This window comes from Salvia miltiorrhiza, chromosome 4 (genome assembly GCF_028751815.1).
Source record: "Salvia miltiorrhiza cultivar Shanhuang (shh) chromosome 4, IMPLAD_Smil_shh, whole genome shotgun sequence".
In the NCBI taxonomy this organism is placed as follows: domain Eukaryota; kingdom Viridiplantae; phylum Streptophyta; class Magnoliopsida; order Lamiales; family Lamiaceae; genus Salvia; species Salvia miltiorrhiza.
Genome location: NC_080390.1, coordinates 38442065 through 38456116, shown reverse-complemented (window position 1 = coordinate 38456116; position 14052 = coordinate 38442065). Strand labels below are relative to the sequence as shown.

At 38.3% G+C, this 14052-nt stretch overlaps 1 protein-coding gene across 1 annotated transcript; it reads left to right on the top strand.

The window, feature by feature from the left end:
• Positions 1–11278: 11278 nt before the first annotated feature.
• LOC131021525 (lysine-rich arabinogalactan protein 18-like) lies at positions 11279–13706 on the top strand. Its single transcript, XM_057950752.1, has 2 exons — positions 11279–12043; positions 13364–13706. Exons 1-2 carry the CDS (start codon positions 11288–11290, stop codon positions 13430–13432), a joined length of 825 nt encoding a protein of 274 aa, XP_057806735.1. The 5' UTR covers positions 11279–11287; the 3' UTR covers positions 13433–13706.
• Positions 13707–14052: the final 346 nt, after the last annotated feature.

Genomic DNA, 14052 nt, shown 5'->3' with positions numbered 1-14052 from the left:
GATCAGAAAATACATTAATTATCAATTTAATTGCAATTATAACATGACATTATAATTTGACCAGAAAATACACCAAGTTTCAATCTAATATTTCTAATTGTTTATCTGAATAATTCATTTATTATTTACTCCTAATTCATTATATATGTATAATGATATTTATTTCACTATGTATTTGTGATTATTTAGATCATTATTCATCGTCATAGATGTATTGATATTTATTGTAATTTCATATTAAATTGTTATGTATAAATTATTGTTAATTGATTGATTTATTTTTTATAAAAACTAAGCTAGATGATTAATTATTTGATGGAATATTTTATTTGGGAGAGGTTCAAGAAAGAACCATAAATAAAAGAAGTCCGGAGAACCATTTTAAGCCATTCGATCATCAAGATCTACGGTGGATGCATCATCTTGTTGGATGAATGTAGATCCTGGGTTCGAATCCTGAAGGGAGCATTTTTTATAAATTTTTTTAGTGCATTAATTTTAACAGCGAATGCATTAATTTTTACAGTGGATGCATTAGATTTGATGGTTCTCCCGTTCTCACAAATAATGTAGTTCTCTCTAGAACCACACCCTATATATATATATATATATATATATATATATATATATATCAGGATATTACACACACACACACACACATATATCTACGCTTTCGACACACAAAATGCATATATATAAATTTAAGTTTAATATTCTATTGATATATTACATATATAATAAGTATTTATCTATTTAAATTATGAAATTATTAAATATTAGGACCAATAAATAATTTAGGTACATATGTAATAGGAACTATGTTAAAAAGTAAATAATATTATATATTATTTACATATATGAAATAAATATGAAACATAATTTTTTTGAACTATCAAATATAGATGTATATTCATAAAATATATATATGTATATATAGAGTATATTGTGAGATGAAAAGAAAATTTAAAATATACAATGTTAAATTTTAATATTAGTATTAAATTATAAGGTCATGTTATAATTGCGATTAAATTGAAAATTGGTGTAATTTCTGGTCAAATTTTAAGGTCATATTATAAATCAGAAAATTGGCAAACTATGAGTATTTTCCGGCAATAACTCCTTTACTTTAAGTAATACTAAAATTAAGTATATAAATGATAAAATGATTAAGAACAATTAAAATTAATTAATCCAAATAAATGGTAGACAATCTTAAATTATTTTTATCTATCAATGCTATCACTTAAAATAAACACTTCCTAAAAGAGAAGGAATATTTCCATTTTTTAGGAAATTATTACTCAATATTTTTGGATAAAATTCTGTGTCACAATTTTCTGCATGTAACCGTGTCTTATTATTATATTATATTTTAATATATTTTTTATTAAATATTTATTATAATATTATGAATCATACTTAATTTTTATTTTAAAAAATCAAAATTTAAGTAATTATATATCCTTATAATAAATTATTAACTAATAGAAGTGAAATCAAATAATAATAAAAATATATATTTTAATTGGATGAAATTAATCCTAATTAGTAATTAAAAATTAAAGTAAAGTTTACAAAATTGAAATTGAAAAATGAAATAATATGAAAAAAATTAAAATTAAGACACCAAATATAATGAAATAATATGAAAAGAAATTAAAATTAAGAACCAAATATTGATACACAAAATGTCTAGTATGATGTGTGATTTTCATCTATCTACAGGGTTTTTAGGATCCCATTCTGCTTTGCTTTTTGACGTAGCGAAAGCTTAGAATTGCTGGCGAATTGAGAGGCCACTCAATTTCTGAATTTTCATTCCCCAAATTAGCTGCTCAAAGTGACGACAAAAACCAAATATATACACAAAAATCTAAACCCTAAAGCCCATGCAAGGGCCCAAAGTCAGCAAAGACCCAAGCCCAACAACATTATGTCCAACACATACTGACTAAACAAAATAGAAATGCCTAAGACTTAGGCTGAAATAAACGATCAAATTTATCCATAAAAGCAACAGCTTCAGCCATGACTTCATCATCACTAACGACATCATTCTCCCCCACCAAAAAGCGAGTCGACCTCGACGAGGAACCACCATCAGAATCAGCCGAGTTATCACCGTGAAAAGGCACGAGGTGTTTGACATTAAACACATCGGAAGTGCGGAGATGAGGGGGAAGCTTCAAGCGATAAGCATTTGGGTTCAACTTCTCAACAATTTCCACGGGGCCAATTTTACGGGCCGCCAACTTGTTATATTCATGTGCGGGATAACGATCTTTGGTGAGCACTGCCCAAACAAAATCACCCACCTCAAAGTCAACATGGCGGCGACGACGATCAGCAGCACTCTTGTATTTAGCATTAGCAGCAACTAACTGTGCATGGGTAGCTTCATGTGTACGACGCAGATTCTGAATAAGATCCACAGCGCGACCTTCGGCTCGGACATGAGAAGGGAGAGAGAGTAAATCCGTGGGACCTCGAGGAAGAACAGCATAGACAACTTGAAAAGGAGAGAAGCCTGTACTACGATTGACAGCAGAGTTATGAGCGAATTCAGCCTGAGGAAGCTGAGAATCCCACGAGCGCACATGTTCACCAACAAGGCAACGCAATAGATTGCCTAAGGAGCGGTTGACAACCTCCGTCTGTCCATCAATTTGGGGATGATAAGCGCTACTGAAATCTAAACGAGTGTGAGCCATGCGCCAAAGACTACGCCAAAAGAAACTCAGGAAACGAGTGTCGCGATCGGAAACAATAGACGATGGGAATCCATGTAAACGATAAATCTCGCGAAAAAATAATTGAGCGACATGAAGTGCATCAGAGGATTTGCGACACGGAATAAAATGTGCCATTTTGGAAAAGCGGTCCACCACCACAAATATCGAGTCGTGGCCACGTTGAGTTCGTGGGAGGCCTAACACGAAGTCCATGCTAATGGCTAGCCAAGGCGCAGACGGAACAGGTAAAGGCCTATAAAGGCCGGCGTTAGAAGCTGTCCCTTTAGAGACTTGACAAACTCGACAACGCTCGACAAAACGAGTGACATCACGGCGAAGAGAAGGCCAAAAATAAGAGCGTTGCACGAGCTCAATAGAGCGATCACGGCCAACATGACCTGCATTGTGTAAATCTGCCACTAGTTTGAAGCGAAGGCTGCCATCGGGAATACACAACCGAGTCCCTTTGAACAAGAATCCCTCAACAATAATGAAATCTGTTGCATCTCCAGCATGGACACGAAGAAGTATAGGTCCAAAGAAGCTATCGGTGGGATATAATTCTGGCAACAGTTCAACACCAGGAACCATAACACGCAAATCTGTGAGGACGAGAGAATGGCGACTGAGTGCATCCGCTACTCAATTAGACGCTCCGGATCGATGCTTGAGCACAAAGGTAAATTGTTGTAGAAATGCAACCCATGATGCATGGCGAGCAGATAAATTATCTTGGGTGGCGAGATGACGCAACGCCTCGTGATCAGAAAAGAGGACAAATTCGCGTTGGAACAAATAATGCCTCCAATGTCGGACAGCCCGAACCACAGCATAAAATTCCACATCGTATGTGCTGTAGCGAGAGCGAGCTCCAGATAACTTTTCACTAAAGAAAGCCACAGGACGTGCGGCTTGGCTAAGGACAGCCCCAATTCCCGCTTTGGAAGCATCGCAAGATAGCTCAAATGGCTGATCAAAATCTGGCAGAAGGAGAACCGGGGCTTCGGTCAAGCGGTGCTTGATAACGTTAAAGGCAGCTTCCGCCCCCGACGTCCAAACAAAAGGTTTTTGGCCTATGCAATCGGTAATTGGAGCCATAATAGAGCTAAAGTGAGCAATGAAACGCCGATAAAAAGAGGCTAAGCCATGAAAACTTCGAGCCTCTGTGATAGTTGCAGGGGACGGCCAATCGCGAATGGCAGCGACCTTAGAATCATCGACCCGAATTCCTTGAGAAGAAATCACATAACCAAGAAATAGCACAACGTCGACGCAGAAAATACACTTTTGAGGTGAAGCATAAAACTTCTCAGAGCGCAAAATAAGCAACACTGCTCGGAGGTGATCGTAGTGAGCCTCCCACGAGCGGCTATAGATAAGAATGTCATCGAAATAAACGACGACACACACACCAATAAGGGAACGGAGTGCCTGGTTCATTATCCGCATAAAGGTGCTCGGCGCGTTAGATAAGCCGAACGGCATGACGAGCCACTCAAAAAGGCCTTCCCGAGTTTTAAACGCTGTTTTCCATTCGTCACCAGGCCGGATACGTATCTGGTGGTAGCCACTACGGAGATCCAACTTGCTAAAAATGGCTGCACCACTAAGTTGGTCAAGCAAATCATCTAGGCGTGGAATCGGAAAATGATAACGAACCGTAATTTTGTTTATCGCGCGACTATTGACACACATGCGCCATGTAGAATCTTTTTTTGGAATGAGCAATGCCGGGACAGCGCAAGGGCTTAAACTTTCGCGAACACTACCTCACTGAAGAAGTTCCTCTACTTGGCGGCGGAGCTCGGCATGTTCCGTAGGACTCATGCGATAATGAGGCCGATTCGGTAGAGAAGCTCCTGGGATCAAGTCAATGTGATGTTGGATGTCACGGAGTGGGGGCAAACCAGAAGGCAACTCGTCCGGAAAAACATCAGAAAATTCCTGCAAGAGACTAGCAAGCTCAGGAGAGGACGATGTGGCTTGATTGGGACGTTCAATCCCCACGAGAAAGAGAGCATAAGGTGCTGTAGAGAGCTCGCGCCATAAGTCCGCGCGAGAAATGAGGAACACTGAAGAGACTGGTGACGAAGAACTCGGCAACGAAGAATGAAGCACTATCTTGACACCATCAAATATAAAAGTATACGTGTTAAGACGGCCATCATGGAACACCGATCGATCAAATTGCCATGGTCGGCCTAACAACAAGTGACACGCATCCATGGGAACAATGTCACACCATACGGAGTCTTTGTAACGAGAACCCACAGAGAATGGAATTAAAGCACGACGATCCACGGTAACAGAATTCCCACGTTGAATCCAAGCAAGAGTATAAGGAGAAGGATGTGGTTCAGTAGGCAAATTAAGCTTAGCCACGGCAGTTTCTGCCACCACATTTTCACAAGAGCCAGAGTCAATGATAAAACGACAAACTTTACCATTGATTGTGCAAGTAGAAGCAAATATGTGTGAGCGTTGCGGGTCCAGATCGTCGGCTCGAGGAGCGAGGTAAGAACGACGAAGCATGAGTAGGGGGCCACTATCACCAGTGACGTGTTCTTCGACCAATGGTACCACAGGCTCCACATCAAAATGCGGTGGGCCATCATAATCATCAGGCACGTCTTCCGTAAGGAGTGCGTGTTGGCTGCGGTTACGAGGACAGGCAGCGCGGCGATGTCCGGTTTCACCACAAGTAAAGCAACGATCAGAAGTGGGACCGACAACAGCCGGCGGACGTGGTGTCGTGGATGTGGTGGAGCTCGCCGAGGGAGCAGGGGCACGCTGCTGCGAGGAAGTAGAGACATTAGCAGGACGTCGACTTGCTTGAGTTTCTAAGAGAACAGCGCGCTGGTGTGCGTCTGCGACAGAAACGGGAGCAAAGAGATTCAAAGTATCCTGATATGATAACTTCAACCCACTAATATATCGAGACACCAACTGAGCAGGAGAATCACGAATATCCAAACGAGACAATAGCTGATATAATTCTTTGGTATAAGCATCGACTGAACGAGAATTCTGACGAAGAGTGTGTAGGCGTTGATATAGCGTATTCTCATAATTAAAAGGAAGAAATTCACGCTCAAGATGTTTGCGGAATTTTGACCAAGACGTGATACGAGGTTTACCCTGCCGTTGACGGGTGACCTTCAACTGATGCCACCAGGACGACGCGCGCCCACGAAATCGGGTTGCCACAAGTGCCACACGACGATGATCGGGGACAGCCTTGAACACCAATAACTCATCCACGGCGTTGATCCAGTCCAAAAATTCTGATGGGTCGAGGCTACCTGTGAACTCCGGGAGATCGAGCTTAAATCCCGATTCCCACCGCCTACTGTCGTCCCCATGAAAAGCGTGCTCAGGAGCGAAAGGATTGACGTCGGAGAGGGTAGCAGACATAGTGTCCGAATCGAGGTCAGGTTCCTCAACTGGTGGGTGAGGTCGTTGCCGATGGTGGCCACCGGCGCGACGAGGACGCTCTGGTGCGGCATGGTGCTGCGGGCCAGGCCACGCGTTGGAAACAGCAACCCGTAGGTCTTCGAAACCCGCCGTAAGGGCTTCAACCTGTCGATTCAACAGGGCGATGTCGGCGTCACGACGAGCATCTGCCTGGTTCTGTGGTTGACGACGGGGTGGCATCGCGAAGAATCGTACTGGTCTCTAGATACCAACTGACGTAGCGAAAGCTTAGAATTGCTGGCGAATTGAGAGGCCACTCAATTTCTGAATTTTCATTCCCCAAATTAGCTGCTCAAAGTGACGACAAAAACCAAATATATACACAAAAATCTAAACCCTAAAGCCCATGCAAGGGCCCAAAGTCAGCAAAGACCCAAGCCCAACAACATTATGTCCAACACATACTGACTAAACAAAATAGAAATGCCTAAGGCTTAGGCTGAAATAAACGATCAAATTTATCCATAAAAGCAACAGCTTCAGCCATGACTTCATCATCACTAACGACATCACTTTTCATTTACGCTTCTAAAATATTGAGATGAAATTAATATCTGTTTAATATAAAAATAAATATTTCGAATTCTCGAAAGAATCAATACATAAAATTATCCATTTTCATATAATAAACATAAGATGCAACACTCAATTCTAGTAAAAAAAAGATTAGCCATATATATAGAATTGTGGAACTTATAATATTTCTAATCAAAATACCATTATAATGTGTAACACTGTAAATTACATTGTTCATATTTTTTTTATTTTATACAATTTTATAAAATCACGAAAAATGTGTAACAGTGTATTTTGAACTGTTACACACCTTTTCACAATCACATAATTGTATCATTATTACACTTTTTTGCGAAGTGATAAATAACGGAGTAAAATATTACACAATTTTTCGTGAAATTGTGAAAATCATCTCACAATGTATTTTACAGTGTTACACACTTTTTTGCGAAAATGTATAATAATAGTAAAAATATATAATAATGTGTTCCAAATAGAGATCAGTAGAGAAAGAGAGAGACTCTCTATGGGAAAAGACTCAACGCCGGGGGACAACGTATGCAAAAGGGGAAGGGGAGCACAACCGTGCTGGCAAAGAGAGAGAGGCGATGTGGCGGTGACTGCGAGGCTTGGCGGTGGTAGCGGGAATGGAGAGGAAGGGAATGACGGTTGGGTGGTGGAAGAGGGCGGCAATTAGGGTTTGTTTTTAATTTTTTATTTTATTTTTGTCATAATTATTAATTATATATTAGTACATTTACGTACAATAGAAAACTTGAAAGTTAGTATTTCAAGTTTTCTTTTTGATAAATTAACATAATTAAATAAAGAAATTTAAAAGTCGTGTCACATGAGACTCGAACTCAAAACCTTCTTCTTATTAAATGAGAAGGGATAGATAGGCCTATTAACTCTAAACATAAAAAGTATTCCCTCCGTCCCACGAATCTTGAGTCACTTTTCTTTTTCGGCCGTCCCACGAATCTTGAATCATTTCCTTATATGACAAAAAAAAATCCCCTTTATTTATCATTTCACTTTTTCACCTACCACACTTAACACATTAAATACTATTTTCTTAATTCCCGTACCGAAAATAATTGACTCAAGATTCGTGGGACGGAGGGAATAACATTTAAGATATTTTAAAAAAAATTAAAAACTAATTAATTTTTGTGTATGATTACATCATTACCTTTATTTTATTCTTTTGCCAAATTTTTCACTTTCTTCTTGTTCTCCTTCTCCCACTCTCTCGTAATTATCTCATTATTCTCCAATTCCCTTTCTCTTTGAATATCAATGGCGACGCTGTATTTCTTCATCCTCTTCGGCTGGCGAAAGTCGGACAACGACATCAAAGCTACAATCTATTATTTTTTTCAAAAATCCAAAATTGATTGATCGTTCAATCTTACAAAGCAAAATAAAATCGACACTGCAAAAAAATGAGAATTTTCAAGAAGCAAAATTAGAAGAAAGTGGATGAAAATTGATGTAAGAGAATTAGACTGTGTCCAAGCGGATTAAGGTTTGACGTAGATAATGTAAAAATGTGTAGCCTTTATCGGCCAAGTGATTGATCGACCACTGTAGTGCCAATTTGCTGCTCTTTGAAAAATCAGTAGCGACGATGATTGTCTATCTAAATGTGTTGACGAATCCTCTTCTCTGTGAGGAAATATCATAGTTGAGATTTCAAACTTGAATATTTATATGCAATTATTTCTTATATATATACAAGCATTTGCATCCCGCCCAATGCACGGAAAAATATTTTTTATTTTTATATTTTATATAAAATTAGTACTAATTTAATTATTATACTTATAAATATATATAATAAAAAAATAATTTTAATTGAATATATTAGAATTGAATATTGAAAAAATAAAAAATAATTCACTATTATAAAATTTGATATTATGGAAAACAAAAACAAAAAAATAAGTTAAAATTCTTTAAAATAAAATACTAATTAAAAAGAATCAAAAATATATTTATTCAAAAAAGATGAGAGATGATAGAGAAATTTATAAAACTTTAATATTTTATTAAATTGAGGGTTTTATATAAAAAGGAAAAGAAAAAAACCCGTGAAAGCACAAGAACGCAGACTAGGGGCCCAAGACTCGAAAATGAGCTCGTCGAACAAAAGAGAAAACGTAGGACAACCTAAGGCTTCAGCGCGCTAAATCTCATTCGCAAAAACACCTAACAATAAGGATAATCCAAGTTATTGTAGAAATCGCCCGTCTCCATTTCATCCGACCAATGTCCTTTGGCGATATTATTCATAACACGCAAACTAGCACTTTTGCTATGATCGACAACAAAATCCATCGGCTTATAACCTATTTCCTCCGCATTTCGAAGGCGAATTTTTATGCTATCTTCCAGAGGCTGTGGGAGCGCGGACGCTCTATACCCTTTGGAGGACGGCCTCGTCGCTTAGGCGGTGCTTGATCAACAAGCAATTGCATTCCTTGGCTAACCTGCTCCTCTAACCGACTGATACGACTAGCAATATCTTCTATTGCCTTCTTTCTCCAAATCAGCAGCAACATTAACAATCTCAGCCGGCTTCCCAGCCGAAACGCTGCGCGCATCTGCACTGGTTTTTTGTGTCTGTCTAGTAGCATGAGTGTCCTCCAACAATGCCTGATTCTCCTCAACCGCAACATTATGTGGAGAAGTAAGCTCCGAGTATGCAATAATGTTTTCAATGTCCTCGTCTTTTCCATCATCAAGCACTTCATACCGGTTTGAGACACCCACGGAATGCAGGTCATTATCCTTGATCGGCACAATATGATCCTTAGCAGCTTGACCATTAGTATCATGTTCTTTAGGCTGCCTAGCAGGCTTCGTGGGTTTAGAAGGCTCTTTCAGTTTGGGGGCAACAGCAGTCGAAGCTTTGTTTTCTGCATCAGCATCTTTGGATTTCAGCATCTTCCGACATTTATCCATATAGTGGCCTGCAATTTTACAACGAGAGCAATACAACGGCAAAGATTCGTAACCAAATTCAATGTAGAAAGATTTGTTACCATCATCAATATACATTGATTCAAGAAGAGGCCACGCCATATCCACTTCGACCAGGACCCGAGCAAAGTTACCCAATTCTCCATGCGCAGAGACGTGATCAATACGTAACGGCTGTCTCAGCGCAAAACCAATCCCTGCTATAACCTCCTGAGTCCACATCTCCACAGACAAATAATACATGCGCACCCAAATGTCAGCTAACGAAGAAGCTTTTTTATACGGGTTGAAATAGCGACTCCATTCCCGCAATCTAATATGACTTGTTGATAGCTCTAGAACAACTTTCTCCTTGGCTTTTCTTTTATCGTCTAGCTTGGAGAATTTAACCATGAAAGCTCTTAGCCATAGGGACAAATTGACAATCAAAGCATTGCCATAATTGCTGATAAAACGTTAATATTTAAACACATTTAATTTTTACATTTTAAATAAAATATTTTCATAAAATATATCATATTAAAGCTCTTCTCGTGATCTTTAATTTGATATGCATATGAAATATTTTATAATTAATAGAAGTTCACAATTTTGGAAAGAAATGTAACAACAAATAAGAAGTTAAAGAAAATGAAAATGAGAAGAAAAATATATAGTTTAAACATAAACCTTCAATTTTATTATAACTACAAAATTGCCGCTCAATTTTGAAATTAATTTCAAATTGGAAACTCCCTTTTTAATATAGTATGTATATATATATATGTGTGTGTGTGTGTGTGTACTACTAATTAGTAAATTAAGTTTGTAATGGTAATGTTTTTGAATTCAAAATTAGTGTAAAAATCACGATAAATTCACAACTCAAATATATATTAATTGTGAATTTGAGTTTTAAATTAAAATTTATAGTTCAAGTTTTAAAAGTTAGAATTCATAATTACAAAAGATTTTGATTGTCAATTTGAGGTATAAAATTAGAATTCACAACTCAAAATAATCTTGATATAAATTCGAATTTTAAATTAAAATTCACAGCTTGAATATAAATTGATTGTGAATTCAAATTTGAACGCAAGAATTTATGATCAAATCATAAATAAATTAGTACTCCATTCGTCCCACTGTATCTGAGACTCTTTCTTTTTTTGGTAAAGATTTACCCTTTAAACATATTTTCACCTTTTCACCTACAAACAAAATACATTTTTCTTAATTTTTGTGTCCAAAAAAAGGTTTCACATACAATGGGACGGAGGGAGTATGAATTATTAGAGTAAAGTAATGAGCAAAATTATTTTGAATATTTTTTTATGAGAATAGATAATTTTTATTTTTACTATTTTAATTTAATTGTTTTACATCCACTATTCCCAACATATAGTAATATAATAATTACAATAAGAATAATGATGATTTGATTAAAAAAAAAACAGCAATATTTAACAAGCAGAGAAACGCGCAAAAGAGCCGTTGGTGACGTGGCGGGTCCGAACTTAATCACATGCAAATTGGGCCCACTCCAGTCTGTTTAATCGCCACATTTTTGTTCGCTCTTGCATGACCCCACCCAAATGTCGACTCTCTCTCCCAATTCCCCTCTCTTTCCCTTCGCATATCTCTCCTTTATTTATATCACTCACTCTCTCACTCATCTCCACTGCACACTCTCATCTCCGCATCTCTCTCTCTCTCTCATCAAACACCATTCCGAATTTTTTCTCTCTCTAAAACCACCCATGGATAGAGGAACAGCAATACTACTGGCATTCATCTGCCTTGTGGCCAGCGTCGGCGGCGAGGCTCCCTCCGCCTCCCCAGCCAAGGCCCCCACCGCCACCAAGGTCTCCACCCCACCCGCCGCGTCGCCAGTAGCCACCCCTCCTTCTAAGCCTACCACCCCTGCCCCCGTCGCAACTCCTCCGGCTGCGGCACCAGTCTCAACTCCGCCTGCTGCAGCTCCGGTCTCAACTCCTCCAGCTTCACCTCCCGTCGTGACAGCTCCACCGGCGCCAGTGCCAGTGAGCTCACCCCCAGCGCCAGTGCCAGTGAGCTCACCCCCAGCTCCAGTGCCAGTGAGCTCACCCCCAGTGCCGACACCGACAGCCTCCCCCCCTGTTGTGTCGTCGCCGCCGTCTCCCGCACCCGAGGCAGCCACTCCGCCCACTGAGGCACCTGTCGAGGCGCCGTCACCGAGTAAGAAGAAAAGCAAGAAGCACGCCGCCCCTGCGCCGGCTCCTGAGATGCTCGGCCCACCAGCTCCGCCGGCCGGAGCTCCGGGACCTAGCGCCGACGCCTTCGCCCCTGGCCCTGGATCTGTGGGTGATTTGGTACGTTACATTCTCATCCTTGCTGCTTGATAGACAATGCGCTTCCAGATCTGGAAATTATGTGCTCTTTTCTTCCGCATTTAAGCTTTGAACTATAGATTTGATGCTCTAAGCAACTACTAAGGACAAGATATAAATGGTAGTTAAGTATAAATTACATTAATTTTCCAGATCCCTATCTGGCTGGAACCAAGTATTGGTGTTTCGTGCTTAAAATGTTGCCTTGTCGGTGCGTAACAACTGCTTCGTGGTCCCAATTCGAACTAGATTTGAAACGCTAGATTTCTTATGCTTTTTTCCTCTTTCTCTGGGACCAAGATTTTAGATTTTTTAGGCATAGTGCACACGTATGTAAGTGAACTCTGCGACTAGGACATTGTGAGGTAGTTGAGATTAAACTTGGCATTATATTACTCAATCCAATAAAATACAAAATATATATCTATAATGTAGCCTAAGATCACAAACAGATTAAAGAAGAAAGTCCCAACTACTCTGTGTACTGCTGCTCGGATCTGAGTTTCCATGTAAACCCTCCTAAATTATTTGGTTCATAACCCCAAAACATGATTACATTATAATAAGGACGTTTAGTTTAGAGGATTAGCCTTCATAGATAAAAAATAGTAAAATTAATCTTTTATTAGTTTGATGGATTGAAACTTTGGGATATACCAAAGTCCTTGATTATTTCTATCATTCAAGTTAGTTTTACTTAATTCTTATCCCATGAAAAGAGTGAAATTGGAGAAATTCTACCGTTGAGGATAAAAATACTCAAATCATATTTATAATTATTCATGCAAAGTAAACGCCCTAAAAGTAATATCTAATTTTGTTTATTTTGATTTATATGTGAGTCATCCTTCGATAATTAAAAGTAATATCCAATTTTGTTTATTTTGATTTATATGTGAGTCATCCTTCGATAATTACTTGTGACAAACAAAAGTACCATGGTTTTTTTTTTTTTCCCTTTTTCCTGAAACTATTATGCTTGATCATGATTGATGAGTGATGGTAAATAATTTGGAAAAGTAGATATCGACTACTAGTTTAATCTTTAGATTTTGTCGGTGCAATATATAGTAAAAGGTTTAGATCCATAGTAGATCTTCACTAACAATTAATGTGGTTGGTATATACATAAAGTTGGGTGGGACGCTTGTCCCATTTTTGTTTTTTTCCCAAATCTCGGATCTAAGATGGTTTAAAAAAAAAACTGCTTCCGATCTTAGGTCCATGATTAAAATAGAACGATAGTACAATCTAGTTGTGTATATTTAAACATATTTATTAACAATTGATGGTTTTTTGCAGAGTGGGGCAGAGAAATTAATGGCGAGTTTGGCAATGGGAGTGGCTGTGTTTGGGTGGATGTTGTTCTAGAGACTTCATTCTTTCTTGTTAATTTGTGTTTTGATTTTTATGGGCAGGCCCCCCACGTGCACATTATGAGCACCATAATTTAGCATATATTTATGTCAGACATCACGGGGTTTGCCAAATATTTGGCTCTCTTGGATACTTTGTTTGGGTAGAGAGACGAGTGAGGCAGAGACTAAGAGAGGTTTTGTTAATTGTATTCTTCATTGCTTTAGTTCTGTCTTGTGCTACTTTAATTCGAATCATTAATTTTATTGATTATTTATGATTAATACAATATCCTTGCCCTTTCGTCTCCATAATTACAAATTTAAGATCTCTCGTTTGATAAGCACAAATTTATATGGTTGAATATATTATTTCACTCGGTGTCTAACTGTTCTTAGAATATTTTGTATTCTTGATTGTTTCTGTTATTTCAAGTTGATTTGTTACATAGATGGTCAATCAAAATGTTTCTTCATAGGAGTATTCGTCTCAATTTCTAAAGAAGTAATTTCAACAAGTAAAAGAAATTTAACAAGAGAAATATTGCTTTACCTCAATAAATTGGACAAAATGTCGGACAACGCAATACCCCTTTTAGGTGATCGAATGGTGCAACTTAGAGGGTGTTTGGCTAA

Coding starts and splice junctions, on each gene's coding strand:
- LOC131021525 (XM_057950752.1), top strand. CDS start 11,288: ATGTCGACTCTCTCTCCCAATTCCCCTCTCTTTCCCTTCGCATATCTC. Junction 12,044..13,363: donor CTGGATCTGTGGGTGATTTG/GTACGTTACATT, acceptor GGTTTTTTGCAG/AGTGGGGCAGAGAAATTAAT.